Source organism: Eretmochelys imbricata, chromosome 8, assembly GCF_965152235.1.
Source record: "Eretmochelys imbricata isolate rEreImb1 chromosome 8, rEreImb1.hap1, whole genome shotgun sequence".
In the NCBI taxonomy this organism is placed as follows: domain Eukaryota; kingdom Metazoa; phylum Chordata; order Testudines; family Cheloniidae; genus Eretmochelys; species Eretmochelys imbricata.
Genome location: NC_135579.1, coordinates 64,096,081 through 64,113,706, shown reverse-complemented (window position 1 = coordinate 64,113,706; position 17,626 = coordinate 64,096,081). Strand labels below are relative to the sequence as shown.

General features: G+C 37.3%; 1 protein-coding gene across 1 annotated transcript in view; it reads left to right on the top strand.

Annotated features, from left to right (window-relative positions):
• The window catches only part of ASPM (assembly factor for spindle microtubules), a 37,191-nt gene that overhangs the window by 18,602 nt on the left and 963 nt on the right, over positions 1–17,626 (top strand). The window contains exons 17-26 of the mRNA XM_077824918.1: positions 984–1,178; positions 2,211–6,830; positions 8,825–8,991; positions 9,727–9,886; positions 12,512–12,721; positions 12,940–13,089; positions 14,190–14,381; positions 14,831–15,023; positions 15,528–15,682; positions 16,837–17,013. Coding sequence (XP_077681044.1) covers positions 984–1,178; positions 2,211–6,830; positions 8,825–8,991; positions 9,727–9,886; positions 12,512–12,721; positions 12,940–13,089; positions 14,190–14,381; positions 14,831–15,023; positions 15,528–15,682; positions 16,837–17,013 — 6,219 coding nt within the window. The remainder of the gene's footprint in view (positions 1–983; positions 1,179–2,210; positions 6,831–8,824; positions 8,992–9,726; positions 9,887–12,511; positions 12,722–12,939; positions 13,090–14,189; positions 14,382–14,830; positions 15,024–15,527; positions 15,683–16,836; positions 17,014–17,626) is intronic.

The window sequence follows — 17,626 nt, the reverse complement described above, 5'->3', positions numbered from 1 at the left end:
TGCTCTGAAGGACTCCAGGTCTACCCACTGGTTATCTGTACACCGGGACAAAAGAGATGATTTAGTCCCCAACCCCAGCATAAATCACACGCCACCCACCCTCCTCCACTTCAGAGTTTTTGTCAATGACTCTGTGGTAGAGAAGGAAATAAGGGAGGTTAGCATGTGCTTGCTGACGAGTGTTGTGGTACAGTACGAGGAGAGACCGCACGTGTGCGGCCCTGGCAGACACTGCTACCAAAGTTCTGATTAGCAGCATAGGGATGCAAGCACACCTACAGTGGAGCACACATATGGACCCACATCTTGAAGAACCATCATTACTGCAAAAGGTGAGTAACTTCGTTTAAGAGTTCCTTAATATTGAAGTTAAAAGCTAGCACTACTGCTAATATCTAAAGTTAAAAATGTTGAAGACCGTGAATAAAGAGGGCACGTTGTCCAAGGGGAAAAGGCAAGAACATAAGATATACCATCTATAATGACTTACCAGCTGAAATCCCTAAGATCTATTTCAGGAAAGTTTGCTTCCGGTAACAGGAGGTGAAGAAATAACATATCTTCTCATCTAAGCTGAAGAGGTGGGGGAAGGATTGAAATATGACACTACATATATTTTAACCAACTTTTGTTATTAGTGGGAAACTCTCTCTTTGACAAATCTCTAAAAATAACTATAATCAACATAGTAGTTTTACTAATTAGCTTTTATGTATTAAAATTAGCGGGATCCTGTTTTGATGCTGAAAAAGCACATGAAACTTATTTGAAAATGTGTGTTTAAGGGAGAAATAAACATTGTTACTCAAACTAAGATACAGTGAAATGTGTATTCGAGTAAATTTTTGCAACTGACACTGCTGTGATCTCCGAGAAACGATGGAGGCATAGCTTTGGGTGTCTACTCTGTTTGTTTGTTTTTTAGTTTAAAAAAACAAAACAAACAAAACCCACAACTTTCAATGGAAATTCACTCCTTGCAGGAAAAAGACAAAGCTGCTCGGATTATTCAATCAGCTGTAATAAATTTTCTGTCTCACCGTCGCATCCAGAAAAAAGTTAATGCAGCAATTTTCATTCAGAAACACTGGAGAAGATATTTAGCTGAGAGGAAAACTTTGAAATTAAAAAAGGCAAAATTGGAGGAAACTAAAAGTGAATCAGCTACAGTCATCCAGGTACGATTTAAGTTAACTGGGGGGGAAAAAAGCAATGAAGCTTTTTAAAAGGAGCTTCTTCTCTACTTAAAAGTTGAAGGAAAAGGCACATTCCCATGTCAGAGGTTTTGCTGGTGGTATCACAAAGGCTTAAAGCAGTATATTCTCTGTCTTCAGTAGCTGCAGACTAAACTACCCAGAACTCTGGACTATTCCTTTTGAAAGTGCCAAATGGGACATAATGCTGGTATTTGCTATTGTTTTTAAAGTTTCCCATTGGTGCACCAAAGGGTTTAAAATAGTGGTTCCTAAATTTCTGATCATGTGGTGCTGTTCTGCTGCTTTTCCAGCTGCTAAATAGCACTGAACCTGAAAATTCATTAATTTCTTAATATTCCTTCCTTCTCTATATAAGCAATTGCTGTAGGTGCCACAGGGATGCTTGCTTTTAGTGGGAGAAGTAGTCATCTACTGCCTCATTCCTGATTTGTGCTAATACATAAGAAATTTTCTCTATTAAGATGTGGTACATACTTTGAATACGTATGAGAACCCCTTATTGTTACTTTTAATTCAGAACTCTTATAAATAAGAATATATAAATAAATATCCAACAGTAACTTGTGGACTTCAACCCAAATGTTACTTAAACTGAGAATTAACACAAAGTCCCAGAGTTTTCTTATAAAAAGTTTATTTCTCAACCGTTTGAAAGGTAATCTTAACTGCTTTAATAGGTTCACCCTTTGGCATAGAATTGGTATGTAAAAAGGAATAGCCTTAATGCATTCTGTATTTGTGATCATGAAAAAAGTTCTGGATCGTTAGTCTGGGGATAGGGTAGGAGTGAATAAATTGGAACCCACAGACCTATAGTCCATAAACTGAGGATTAATGTTGAAAGTGGCAAAATTGGGGGATTTTTTTAATTTTTCTTATTGAAAAAGAAAAAACAAAAAAACCTAGTTCTTGGGGTGAAACTTCTAGGCTAACTTGAATATTAATATAATCTCAGTTTAATTCATAAATGTATCATTCTGTTCTCTCTTGCAGACTTACTGGAGAAGATTCTGTGCTAGAAAAAGATATCTGCAGCTAAGATACTATGTTATCGTTGTGCAAGCTAGGATAAGAATGATGATTGCTGCTTCTGCGTATAAACGACTTCTTTGGGCAACTGTTACAATTCAGAGACATTTGCGTGCTTCCTTGGTGGCAAAACAAGATCAGCAAAGATATGAAACTTTAAAGTCTTCATCACTTGTCATTCAATCTGCATTTAGAAGATGGAGAAAACACAAAATTGAGCAGAAAATTAAAGCTGCGATAGTGTTGCAAACTGCTTTCCGAAAACGGCAAGCCTCAAAATTAGCTAAGAGAGAGCGAGCTGCTGTTGTCATACAGTCTTGGTATAGAATGCATAAAGATTTGAAGCAGTATTTACATGTTAGAAAAAGTGTTATCCAGATTCAAGCCTGGCTTAGATGTGTTCAGGCTAAACATGTTTATGAGGAAAAAAGGGCTTGCATACTGATGATTCAAAAGTATTACAGAGCTTATCGGTTAGGTAAAATTCAAAGAAAAAACTATTTGCAAAAATGTGCAGCAGTTACAGTCCTCCAAGCTGCTTTTAGAGGCAGGAAAGCTCGTCTGTTATATAGACAAATAAAAGCAGTCTGTGTTGTTCAATCACACTGGAGAATGAGGCAAGAGAAGCGAAGATTTTTACTCCTGAAACAGTCTGTTGTTACATTACAGTCGCATGTGAGAAAATATCAACAACTAAAAAGATACAAAGAGACTAAAAATGCTGTTTGCATAATTCAGACTCGATACAGAGCATATGTTGCGTCCAAAAATGCTGTCTCTTCTTTCCAGAAAATACGCCTTGCTGCTATTGTGCTACAATCTGCCTATAGAAGAATGCAAGCTAGGAAAGAGGCCCACGTATTGAGATCTGTGGTGAAAATTCAGTCAAGTTATCGTGCTTATGTTGCCCAGAGAAGATTTGAACATTTAAAAGCTGCTGCAGTGAAGATTCAGGCTTTTATAAAAATGATACAAGCACGTAAACATTATCGTGCTTTAAGGGAGGCAGCACTCTATGTTCAACGAAGATACCGTTCCCAAAAATACATCCTTCAACTTAAAGAATATAGAAAACTGACGATTGCTTGTGTCAGCGTTCAAGCTGCAGTGCGAGGGCATCTGATCAGAAAACGAGTACAAAGATGGAGAGAGGCTGCAACCTTGCTCCAGGCTTACTACAGAATGAAAAGGGATAGGCAACGCTATCTGAGGGTGTACAGCGCTACTGTTATCATTCAGAATCGTTATTGTGCATACCAAGAGCAAGTCCATCAGAGGCAGAAGTTCTTGAAAGTCAAAAAGGCAGTTGTCTGCTTGCAAGCAGCCTACAGAGGTTATAGAGTACGCAAAATGCTTAAACTTCAGTATACGGCCACTGTTAAGATCCAGACAGCTTTTAGAGCTCATGCTGCAAGAATGAAATATCAAGCAATGATTCAGGCCTCTCTTGTGATTCAGAGGTGGTACAGAGCCTACAAAACTGGTTACAAAGTGAGACTGAGCTTCTTAAAAAGAAGAGCAGCTGTGATTTCTCTTCAAGCAGCTCTTCGTGGTTGGCAAGTACGAAAACAGGTTCAAAGGCAACATGGTGCTGCAGTTACAATACAGACTGCCTTTAGAAAGTTCCAGGCTCAAAGACTCAGGCTTGTAAACAATGCTGTGCTAACTATCCAGCAGCATTATAGAGCCAGCATTGTAGGTAGAAAACAGCGGCAAGAATATATGGAACTGCATAACTGTATTGTACAGCTCCAGGCAGTTTGGAGAGGAAGAACTGTGAGAAAACAAATTCAAAGGAAGCATCAATTTGCAGTAATCATACAGTCCTATTACAGAATGCATGTAAATCAATCAAAGTTGAAAACTTTGAGACAAGCTGTCTTAGTGATTCAGAGACACTACAGAGCTTACTGTATGAAAAAGAAACAACGTACACTTTATCTAAAAACAAAAGCAGCTGTCTTAGTCTTGCAAGCTGCTTTCCGTGGGATGAGAGTGAGGAAACAATTATGGGAATTCAACAAAGCTGCTACTACTATACAAGCAACCTACAGATCCTATGTAGTAAAAAAAAAATATGCAGCACTTAAAGCTATGACTATCATGGTTCAAAGGCGGCATCGTGCAGTTGTTCAAGCTAAGTATCAAAAGCAGGAATATCTGTCTTTAAAGAATGCAGTTGTTAAAATTCAAGCTATTTATAGAGGTATAAAAGTAAGACGACAAATTCACTGCATGCATCAGGCGGCTATTTCAATTCAAGCCATGTTTAAGATGCATCGTATAAACATTAGGTATCGGGCAGTGAAACTGGCAGCAATTGTAATTCAAATTAGATATAGAGCATTTCATCAAGGGAGAGTGGAACGTAAAAAATACTTAGAGCTACAGAGATCATCCCTTGTCCTTCAGGCTGCCTATAGAGGCATGAAAGTTCGAAGAAAGGTAAGAATTATGCATCAATCTGCAACAATAATACAGTCATATTATCGAATGCACAGACAACAAAAAGATTTCAAAAAGTTATCCATGGTAACTAAACAGATACAGCAGTGGTATCGTGCTTGCAAAGAACGAAATGTTCAAGTACACAAATACAGGATTATGAAGAGGGCCATACTCTGTATCCAGGCTGCGTTTCGCGGTATGAAAACCAGGAGACATTTGAAAATGATACATGTAGCTGCAGCCCTTCTTCAAAGGAGAGTTAGGTCCTTTCTTAAAAGGAAACAATATATTTCTCTTAAGGCAGCTGCTGTTATGATTCAGAGAAAATATAGAGCAACAGCACATGCAAAGCAACAGCACCAAGAATATCTTCATGTCCGTAAGGCTGTTGTTACCATACAGTCTGCTTATAGAGGCTTTGTGGTAAGGGAAAAGATGCAACAGATGCACAGGGCTGCTACAGTTATCCAAGCAACCTTAAGAATGTATAGAATGCGTGTTTCCTATCAATCTGTCAAATTTGCTTCAATAACTATACAACAACATTACCGAGCTTACAAGGAGGGAAAATGTGTGAGAGAAATGTATTTAAAACAGTACAACTCTGTTTTAGTTCTTCAGGCTGCCTATAGAGGAATGAAAACAAGACAGCTCCTAAAGAAAAAACATAATGCTGCAACCATAATACAAACCAATTATCGAATGTACAAGCAAAGTTTTTACTACAAAAAAGTACAGTGGGCAACCCAAGTAATACAGAAAAGACACAGAGCCAGTAAGCTGAGAGGAATTGCAGTACAGCAGTACTCTTCTATGAAGAAAGCAGCAACTTGCATTCAGAGAGCTTTTCGGGAGATGAGGGCAAGAAAAAAACATAGAGAAATGTGTCAAGCTGCTGTTGTTCTTCAGAGACGTTTTAAAACATTTAAAGAACGACAGAGGTATCTTTCCCTTAAAGCTGCTGCTGTTGTCCTTCAGAGAAGATACAGAGCTTTAATTTTGGTAAGATGGCACACTCAGGAATACCTTTCTTTTCGTAGAGCAGTTATTCGTATACAGTCTCTGTACAGGGGTATTCAAACAAGAAGAAACATTCAACATATGCATTTGGCTGCCAGCACAATCCAGTCAGCATTTAGAATGCATAAGATTAAAATCTCCTACCAGAGAATGAGAATGGCAGCTCTAGTCATACAGAATTATTACCGATTCTATGTTAAAGGAAAAGTTCAACGGAAGATATATCTGACCATTCAGAAATCTGTGCTGATCATTCAGGCTGCTTATAGAGGCATGAAAGCACGACAAGAACTGAAAATCATGCACGCATCAGCAACTGTAATACAGTCTCTTTATCGTATGCACAAATGGCATAATCATTATAAACAGTTACGCTGGGCAGTCAGAGTTGTACAGCAAAGGTTCAGAGCTAACAGGGCAAGAGAAGCTGAAGTAAAAAACTATACCAAAATTAAAAAGGCTGCCCTTTGCCTTCAGTCTGCTTTTCGTGCTAAAAAAGCTAGGCAGTTGGCTACAATCATACAAGCTGCACAGCGTATTCAGTCAGTATTACAGATGTACTTAGACAGGAGACGTTTTCTTAAGAAGAAGACCGCAGCAGTAGTAATTCAGTCTGCATTCCGATGCCATAGAATGAAAACTCGCTACAAAGCAATTCGGGATTCAACAGTTGCGATTCAGCGATGGTACAGAGCCTGTAGAATGGCTCGTCTACAGAAAGCTGAGTACTCTGCCCAAAGGCAAGCCGTAATAATTATTCAGTCTGCCTATCGTGGAACAGTAGTACGAAAAATGGCAAAGCAAAAACGTGCTGCAAGAAAGATTCAGGCTTTTCTTCACATGGCTGTGCATCGTAGAAAATTTGTTAGACTCAGAGCAGCAGCTGTTACATTGCAGTCTTACTACTTGATGAATAAAACCAAATTACAGTATATGACCTACAGAAAGGCAGCATTTGTATTACAGCAGCACTTCAAATCACATTTAGCTATGAAACACCAAAGAGGAGCTTACTTAAGAACCCGGAAGAGCATTATAATTATACAGTCTAGAATCCGGGGATTCATCGAGCAGAGAAAGCTTCAGAAAATTAAACAAAGCACAGTAAAAATTCAGGTATGTGAAAATGCAATGTGTTGTGCTGTATACATCCCTGGTTAATACTGTAACATCCGATGACAAACTGTAATATAAATTGTGTTTAAAAACAAGACCAGAAGTACAATACTGGTTGCCAGTACGTGATAAGTTTCTGAAGCATGATTGATATAACTGCTATAACGATCATCAACAGATGAATCAGTTATACTTTGAAAGGTGACTTTAAAAATGGCATTGTTAGTGACTTCCACATCCAAAATGCTCATTTTACAAGTAATAACTTTTCCTAAATTCTAGTCCTACAAACTCAACTTTCAGGCTGCGAAAGTCAAGTTGGTGTTTTTCCTGCTTGCGCAGGAAACAAAGTTTCTGCAGGTTAAACTATGCCCTCGTATTCAGTTGGTTTGTACAGATGTGACTAATGGTAACTTAATAGTTCTACTGATATGAGAAGGAATGGAAGCCAGCTCATTTACGTAAATGTGTGGGCTCTGGAGTGGTAAATACAGTAAAAGTAGTCACTTATTTTGTCAAAGTGAGAAGCTATGACAACATACACAGAGCAAGGGGTAAGAAGAGGCCATTTTTACATAGTCTCTGTCAGCCCTCTTTAAAAGGCTCTCTTTTAGAGTGAATAAATGGTGATCTTGATCCCTTTTAAAAAACTTGTTAACCTTAGATATTTGAGGCCCCTGACTATTTTTTTTTTTTCCCAAGAGGGGGTGGGAGGCAGCTGAACATCAGAGGGAAAATGGTGTGGTCCACGAATCCAGAGATATGTCTAGAGATGTGAGGAAAAACACTCAAAAACCCAGTCTTCCCTCCTCCGTGACAGGTCAAAAGGCTGCTGGGAGAAAGTAGAGAGCACTGTTCTTGCCTCCACAGACAGCAGTGGGGAACTAACCAGTGTGTTCACAGTAACTGGTCCTCTGAACTTCCTTTTGGTGTTTCCCACTCTTTTTGGCTGAGTGTGTCTCTCGCTACACCCATAGGCTGTTTGTTTGTGGGAAGAGCTGCAAGTGATTTTTTTTCCCTTGTCCATTTAGCTGTCTTGTTTGGGGGACAGGGAGATTGCCCCTTGGACTGCCATAGCTTCCTGGAATAGGGGGTGCCACGATACTCCTTACCTTTTTACATTTCCTTCTCCTGCACGCCCCAAAAAGGGGAGTAGGAGTTTTAGGGTTTCTTATAATGTTCCAGATTTTTTGTTTGGGAGAAGGGAGAAACCCTCCCATTTATTTTTCAGTTGCTGGAGCCCCTGGGAGAGTTTCTGCTGCCTTATCTAACCTCACTTCTTACTAATGTGCAAGTGTACCTAGACAGGGTGATTTCGCTTCTGCCTTCAAAACAGAGAGTGCATAAGGTGGGAGATCCTCAGCATCCCAAATTCCCATAATATAGATGCAGAAATCATTTGATTGACCACTTACAAAAAGTGAAATTGGTGAGTAGAGCCACAGTTTATGGTAAGAGCAGAAAAAAAGGACAGTACAAACTGAAATATGCTAGGATTTACCATGGATTTAGAGACAACAATACCTTCACTACAAGTTTCCAACTCTGTAAATACAGCAGTGCTACTGAGCACGTCACCTTTGAAATATTGAATAACAAAAACAGCTTCAAATCAAAATAGTTGTAGTTAAGTTTCAAGTTGATCCAGGATGATCTTTAAAATCTGTAACTTTTATCTTTTAATTCATTTTGGGATTTTTTTTCTCTTTGTGAAATTGACATAGATGAAAGTGTGTGTGTGTGTGTGTGTAGTATTTCCCAGCTTATACTTGCTGTGTGCAGGAGAAAGTGACTATACACAAAGTGCTATAGTGAAGAAACTGACAAGATTTTTTTTCCCCCTCCTCTCTAGTAATCTTGTGTGTAACTTGTCACAATAAGATTTAAAAAAAGACATTCAGGCAGAAGTGACTAGTTGTGGGGACGGGGAGGGTTATCCTAGTTTGTCCCATTAAATACAAAATTAATTGCTTGTTTGTTTTTATGTTTGATAGGCTTTATTTAGAGGTTTTAAAGCCAGGCAGTTGGCTGGTAAAATGAGAGCTGCACGAACAATTCAAGCCTGGTTCAGAAGATACAGAGCACGAAAAGAATATATAGCTGTGGTAAAAGCTACTTGTATCATTCAAGGTTATTTCAAAACCAAACATCAGAGGACCTGGTAATGTACTATTGTGTGACATACTTCTTTTCGTGGTCCTGAGCTATTATTGTTTCATAACTTAGTATTGCTTTGTACTCTGGCAAAGCTCTGTTATCTCTTTAGGCCCTGATTCTGCAAAGACTCAAGTATGTGAGTAATCCATTGACTCCTTGTGGCTAATGTGCATAAAGTTATTCACATGTTTAAGCCCCAGCCCTCAAAAACCTAATCTTTGTATTTGGTGTGAGTTTTGTTTGTTAATCTTGGAAGGACAGAAGGGGAGAGCCAGCTGCAGGTACTTTCTTTCATTTCATATGTGAAGTTTAGCTTTACTACACTGCTTTCTTCTCGAGAGTTATGTCTGTGTTTTGAAAACTCCAGAATTAAAAACGTGGGTTTTTTTTTGTATTTTAATTAGTCCTAGTTCCTGCTCCAAAGTTAAACTTATTTTTGTTTTCTATTTATTTGTCTTGAGACAAGATCTAAAATTTCTCAAGTCACTTTTTACTAGTTTTACTCTGTTTCATGTTTCCATTGACTTTAACTAGTCTTGAGCCTTAAGAGCTGGGCCAGTGTTCTATTTACATTCTGTGTGTGTAAACCAAAATGTCTATGGATTTGATAACTTTTCAATGAATGCCACTTGTTTTGCTAATCTTCTGCTGATGGCAATAAATAAATGCAAATGAAAACGTCTCATTTTTAAAACTCACGTTTTTGTCTTAGAAAAACTAAAATGTTCATTTGCAACAGGTTTTTGAAAGTGAAGGCCTCTACAGTTACTATTCAGAGGAGATGGAGAGAAACCCTCACTGCAAGAACAATTCTGCTACAATTCCTAGCAACCAAGAAAGCTGCAGTTAAGATTCAATCAGGTTACAGAAGATACAGCACTAGGAAACAGATTAAAAAGGTATTTTCACTCTTAAATTCAGCTAAGACATGAGTGGTGCTGAATGTTAAATATTTTCAGTGTGTGCAGTAAACTTGTATAATGTACTCAGCCAATAATTTAGCTTTCTCTCTAAAAAGTGAGCCTGTTCATTGCCTTTGATATATAACTACTTTTATTCAAGTTAATTTTTCCTAAAGAAAATCTTCTTGGTTGGGCTCTAGTTTAAATCTATACTATATTTATAAAGAAAATTACATTAAAAAAAATGTTAAAGTTGAAAAGAGAAGTACTTGAGTCAGAAAATGCCAAAGTGAAATCCCCTATCAGCAAAGACTTAAGTATGTGCTTAACTTTTGACACTTTGAATAGTCCCATTGAAGTTAACAGTGGAACACAGTAATCCTTCACTGTAGCTGTCGTTGTCTGCTTTACTTATAATTTACGGCTGTCGAGTAATCGCAGTTAACACACGATTAACTCAAAATTAATTGTGATTAAAATAATTAATTGCGACTAATTTTAATCGCACTGTTAATAGAATATCAACTGAAATTTATTAAATATTTTGGATGTTTTTGTACATTTTTCATATAGTATTTGCTGTAATTGAAATCAAAGTGTATATTTTTGATTACAAATATTTGCACTGTAAAAATGATAAACAAAAGAAATAGTATTTTTCAATTCACCTCATACAAGTACTGTAATGCAATCTTTGTTTTAAAAGTGCAACTTACAAATGCAGATTTTTTTGTTACGTAATTGCACTCAAAAACAAAATAATGTAAAACTTCAGAGTCTGCAAGTCCACTCAGTCCTACTTCTTGTTCAGCCAATCTCTAAGACAAACAAGTTTGTTTACATTTACAGAAAATAATGCTGCCCGCTTCTTATTTACGTCATCAGAAAGTGAGAATAGGCATTTGCATGGCACTTTTGTAGCTGTCGTTGCAAGATATGCTGAACATTCATATGCCCCTTCATGCTTCGGCCACCATTCCAGAGGACATGCTTCCATGCTGATGCCGCTTGTTTTTTTTTTGTTTGTTTGTTTTTAAAAAGCATCAATTAAATTTGTGACTGACAATCCTCCCCCAAGGAGTTATGTCCCCTGCTCTTTTACCTGCATTCTGCCATATATTTCATGGTATAGCCGTTTCGGATGATGACCCAGCACATGTTGTTCATTTTAAGAACACTTTGCGTTTTGTCAAATGTGCAGTCAAAGAAGGTACCAATGTGAGATTTCTAAAGTTGGCTACCGCACTCGACCCAAGGTTTTAAGAATCTGAAGTGCCTTCCAAAATCTGAGATGGACAAAGTGTGGAGCATGCTTTCAAAAGTCTTAAAAGAGCAACACTCCAATGCGGAAACTACAGAACCACCAAAAAAGAAAATCCACCTTCTGCTGGTGGATCTGACTCAGATAATGAAAATGAACATACGTCAGTCCGCGCTGCTTTGGATTGTTATTGAGAAGAACCTGTCATCGGCATGGACACACGTCCTCTGGAATGGCAGTTGAAGCATGAAGGGACATATGAATCTTTGGTGCATCTGGCACATAAATATGTTGTGACATGAGCTACAACAGTGCCATGCAAACGCCCGTTTTCATTTTCAGGTGACAGTTTAAGCAAGAAGTGGGCAGCATTATCTCCTGCAAGTGTAAACAAACTTATTTGTCTGAGCAATTGGCTGAACAAGAAGTATGACTGAGTGGACTTGCAGGCTCTAAAATTTTTATTTTTGAATGCAGCTTTTTTGTACATAATTCTGCATTGGTAAGTTCAACTGTCATGATAAAGAGATTGCACTGCAGTACTTGTAGTAGGTGAATTGAAAAATACTATTATTTTTTTTACAGTGCAAATACTTGTAATCAAAAATAAATAAAGTGAGCACTGTACACTTTGTATTCCGTGTTGTAATTGAAATCAATATATTTGAAAATGTAGAAATAATTTAAATAAACGGTATTCTATTTTTTAACAGTGCGATTAATTGAGATTAATTTTTTTAATCGTTTGACAGCCCTACTTACAATACTTTCTGCTATTTAAAAAAAGGTTTGTCACCAAAATATTATGAAGTATGGAAGGGGAAAAGAGAAGTAAAACCAGAACTAAGATTGCATTGATTTGTGAATGACACCTAAGAAATATATCAGAGTTGTTCCCCCCCACCCTCCACTTTTTGAGCTCTTCCATTTCCTTAAAGGTTCAGGTTTCCTTTACTTTGAGAGCAAACAAGATCCCAGTCACTTAAACTTTGCCAAATATTGCATTTGCCTAATCTACACATATGATAATAAGACGTGCACTTTAAATAAATGTAAAAATGGTCTATTGCTGTCATGGCCAACCTGCTTAAAATAAAATCCGTTGCCAACATTTTCAAGTCCTTTCAGGAGGAAAAAAGCCTCTAAGTTGTGAAAACTCCTACTGCTATTAGTGAATGCTGACTGACTTGCTGAGTTGAATTTAAGTGAGAAGTTTAGTGGCACCTTCATTTTATTTTTGATCCTTGGCCACTTCTTTCCATCTTACAATAGAGGGTAATGCGATAAACATGAAAACCTAAGTACTTCCACTATGACAAGAAAAAGCACACTTGACTATCAACACACAATTTATTTTCTAGATGCAGCAGGCTGCATGTTTGATTCAGGCAGCTTATCGAGGCTTCAAAGAAAGACACAAGTTTCATCAACAAAAAGCTGCTGCTTTGGTCATCCAAAAACATATACGAGCTAGGCAAAAAGGAAGACTTGAATGCATAAAATACGTCCAAACTAGAAAAGCTGCTATTAAACTGCAAGCATTTTTACGGGGGTGGTTAGTAAGAAAAAAGGTAAGTGTCTTTTTAAGTGATTATAACTACATAGACATTTAAAATATATGAGATAGGCTACAGTGGAAAAACTCTGGTTTCAGACATTACACTAACCCCAGCTATTTTTTGTGGAACTCCATTTCTGAGTTAGCATAGATTATGATTATGATGTAGCAAAGGCTACCTCTGGATTTGATTATTAATGCTGTTTCCTGACTCTGTTTTTCTTTCTACAGATTTTAGATGAGAAACAGAAGAAGCGGCTGCTTTGTTTTTCAGCTGCTGCATATCATCATCTCTCTGCTATTAAAATTCAGAGAGCATTCAGAATTCACCTTGTATTGAAACATGCACAAATGCAGATCTCTTCTATCATATGTATTCAGGTTAGCATTATTGGGAGGGAGGAGCTGTTGCACACTATTCATTCTCTTCAACTATTTTATTTAACTATTACCTAACTGGAGTAATCACCAAACTACGCAGAAGAGTTGTTGCAGTACTGTCAGCTGTCACCAGTGGCCCCACTGTGGACGTGAAGGCCATGTCCCCTCCACACTCTCAGGCCTGCCAGTGACCCTGACTGGAAACCAGAGTCCTGACCCACTCTCTTCTCTATGCTGGAGGTAGGAGAGACAAGTTCAAGGGGAATCACAAGCTGCATGAGACATGGAGTCATATCCCCTACACATGCAATAGCATGCTCAGAACCAATGTGTAAGCAACCCCAACTAGGTTACAGGGACCTTAATTGGATACTTTCTAACCCAAGGGTAATCCAATTATTTTTTGTTAAGGTCCAAACTTTTTGGTCAAGATCTAGAGAAAATAATACAAAAACAATAACAATAATAATAAGTAAATAAAAAGATTTCATAGTCTGTTCAAAATCATCTGGTGGTCCAGATTTGGTCCGTGGTCTGCCTATTGACTACCTCTGTTCTAACCTAACCAATCACACAGGGACCTGCCTAAGTTGAGACCACTAATTTAATCTCCCCAAAACAAGACTCAGGCTGTGAAATGGAAGGTGGAGAAAAAATCCACATGCCAAAACAGGCAAATTTACTATAAAGGAAAAATTCTTTCCAGACCCCAAAACTGGTGATCAGCCTGGTCCTCAGCATCAAAGGAGACCCTGCAACTGGATTAAGGATGGGGCTAGCAACTTCTCTCCCCATCCACCTCTGCCAAGTGCGAGCTAGTCACCCAGTCCCATTACTACCGTCACAGTCCAGTGGCAAATCTCCCCCTTCACCAAGGGTTTCTTTAGGTGCTCCCAGCCCTTTCAAAGCCACACCTTTGCTATTGTGGTGTTCAGTTCCTGGCTTTGCATCAATTAAATCCATAATAAATTCAGATTTTAGTCCTTACTCTATCAATTTTGAAGTAACGAGAAGTGCGTGCATACATGCATGTGTGGTGGTGTCAGGAAAAGAAAGAAAACTTAATTTGTCTCTTAAAAACTCCCATTTATCTTAAACAGAGGTGGTTTCGAGCAAGACTTCAACAAAAAAAAAGTCTACAAGATCATCAGAAAATCACTAAAATACAGCGAATGGTTCGAAGGTGGCTGAAACAGAGAAATGAGGCTGCAACCACAATCCAAAGAGCTGTACGAAAGTTCCTTTCCTACAAACACAGAAGAAAGCTGAAGAATGGAATAATTAAATTTCAGGTATATGAATTCTAATAAGTGAATTCCATCTTGCTCATGTCTGCTATTTTATAGTTCTTAGAAAAGCCTGCTTCTATTTTATTAACAACCAAAGGTGTTTCTTTAAGGGTACAGATTTTTTTTTATTTTTTTTTTTATTTTTTATTTTTTAGATGAATACTGGATTGGAAAGCTAAATACCAACTAGCCATCAAGTAATAGTAAAAGACACTGTTTCTGATAGATGTATTTTTGAACTGGGAATCTAGTATTCAAAGGACTGAATACACTACATCTGATCATAGGCTTATAACTTAGAGTTCTACAACTGAAGTATTTTGAGACTAAAATTTTATTAAACTCCTATAAGGTTGATTTTTGAGATTCTAATGAATAGTCTTTCCTAGAGCCACTCTTACTTGTAAATCTTTTCCCCATTTGTGAAATCTTTCTGCCATGTTTTCTCTCAGGCATTGTGGAGAGGATATTCTTGGAGGAAGAAAAATGACACAGCAAAAACTAAAGCGTTACGACACAGTTTGGAAATGGCTAACAAAGAGAGCAAAGAAGAAAACAAACTGTGTAACAGAACTGCAGTTGCCATTGATTATCTTCTAAAATACAAACATCTTTCTTACATTCTTGCAGCGTTAAAACATCTGGGTTAGTAGTTTCTTTTCGTAATTAAATATTGGGCACTCTCAAGACAGCAGTGGACTCCCAAACTTCTGAGAAAGGGGAGCACGTGATTATATTCAAGCTTACAGTACAATTGGGAAAAGTGACGAAGTTAGAGGACACAACAGTATGCAAAGCCATTTCCCTCTGAATCGAATACGACACTGATAACAAGCTGTCTTAAAGAACTACATCAGAACGTAGTCATGAATGCATTATTCTAGTTCCTGGCCTTCCCATGCCCAGCAGTACTACTTACTACATGTAAGGCATAAAGGGAGTCCTACTTACTTTTAATTTCACCTTATATGCAGTATCACATACACTGGATACCTTTGACTTGCCAGAATGTTCAAAATCCTAGTTTAGAAACATGGCTTGAAATTGATTTTGTTTTTGTTCTCATGTATTTGCCAAGCCTAATAAAGAAAAATGTTACTGTTTGAAAATAACTTGATTAGCATTCACAAATGAACCCTTTTATTTTAGAGGTTGTTACCAGGCTCTCCCCTCTCTGTTGTGAAAATATGGCCCACAGCGGAGCAATCTTCACTATTTTTATTTTGATCCGGAATTGCAACCGCAGTATCCCCTGTATGGAAGTTATCAAATATTCAGTTCAAGTCCTGCTTAATGTTTCAAAGGTATTTCAGTGTTTTGCTTTTTAAGTTTCATAAGCTGTGGACTGTCTAATTTACAGATACTTACTTACATTTATCCAAAGAGATTAGCATGAATTTATCCAGTGTAATAACTGATAGTGTTGCAAAAAAAAACCCAAACCCTTTTTCCTGACTTTAAAACCAGTTACGCCAAATTATTTTGAACAGATCATCAAATTATTTTTTCTTAATGTGAACAATTATTACATCCTGTAAAGTAGTCTAATTTTAATCATGGCTTTCAATGAATTAATTTTATTCAAACTAAAATCTGAGTGGTGGCAGAGGGTGCATGGTTGAAAAAGTACCAGGCTTTTTACATTATGGAATTGGAAAACCGTTTTGTACAGAAAAGAGAAATAATCATTGGTAGGGTATCACATACTGAAGTTTTCTGTAATATTTTAATTACAAATCATACATAAAACACTGGTATAGGATGCTTTTCCAAATTCTCACCTTTTCATATCTATAGCTGTGATAAACAGTTCTATAAGAAATTATTATTTAAAGCTAACTCAGCATAACTTTGGGTTGGAGATGGATTAGTTCTATTTACAGATTTAATTTTTTAATGGAAATGTTTGCAAAACCAGTGAATTTTAGATGTACCAACTTGAGTGTTGGCTATATAATACAAACATGTATAAATTTATGAAACAGTCATTTATATGTGATGTGCTGAAATCAGTAAAATGTTTAGCATTCAAGTCTAATAAATTTTCCTAAGTGAATATCTTGTATTTCATTACAAAAATAGTATATTTTAATCAGTCAAACTGATTTTTAATATTTTTTGTAGGCTTGCACGATTTTAAAAGTATACATTGCTGAAAAGTTTGAAAGGATAAAATGTTGGTTAGACAATTGAACTGCATTGTAGCTGGCTAAGAAATCTGAGAGCACAATATGTACCTCTGCTGCCCCAGTTTCTAGAAAAAAGTTTTAGAACAATTTATCATAGGGCAATTTGGCACTGTAGCTTAATGCCCAGAAATTTGTTTCATCTGAACTGCAATCCGTATAATAAAAGTATCACCCAGTTGGCCTGAATGAGTGTAGTCTTTATTTTCTTATAGCTTGATAAGGCTATATTTGAGATCTATTTACATCAGCTTTTCTGTCTTCCTTTTAAGTATGAAAGAACTACTCAAGCAGTTTATGAAGTAGAAAATTCTGTAGATACATTACTGGACCTACTGCAGATGTACAGAGAAAAGGCTGGTGACAAAACTTCAGAGAAAGGTGGAAGCATTTTCACAAAAACGTGTTGTTTGTTGGCCATTCTTTTAAAGGATTCAAAGAGAGCTGCTGTAAGTTTTAGTGCTTCATTTTTCGTAGTTTCTTATGGCTTCTTCCAGCTGGTTGCTATTGAATTATTCAGACTGCCTGTTGAAGTATATGCATCTGACTGTAGCAGGTCCACCACAGTTACAATAGTACTTGTTGCTATAATAGTGTAATATGGTGTATATTTCATCTTGAGTGTGATGCATGATCTTTGAGTTGCACAACAGGGTCTTTCCACCCCTCCTTTTTTTATATATTTAAAAACATTGACAATTATCCACTGGTACTTTCTTTTTCTTGATGACACTTTGTAAATATTGTCTTTGCCCTTGCTCTCCATTCCAATCCAGTAAGACTTATCGATGTTCTCAAATTCTACTTACCGTACAGTTGGTTTGTGAGACTTCATGTTGGCATGCACCATTGTTTCCTGGTTCGTGGCAGACAAATAAACTGTGTGTACACTAGCTGTATTTCTAAAATGATGCCCATCAGTGTAGCCCAATTGGTGGTAGCAACACTGCAAGTGTTAGTGTAGGTAAGGCTTCAGATACAAATTGCCACCAGCTGTTTATCCACATGTCATTTTAAATCTCTTCAGACCAGCTCTACGTTACTCAGTGGTAATATTGCTGG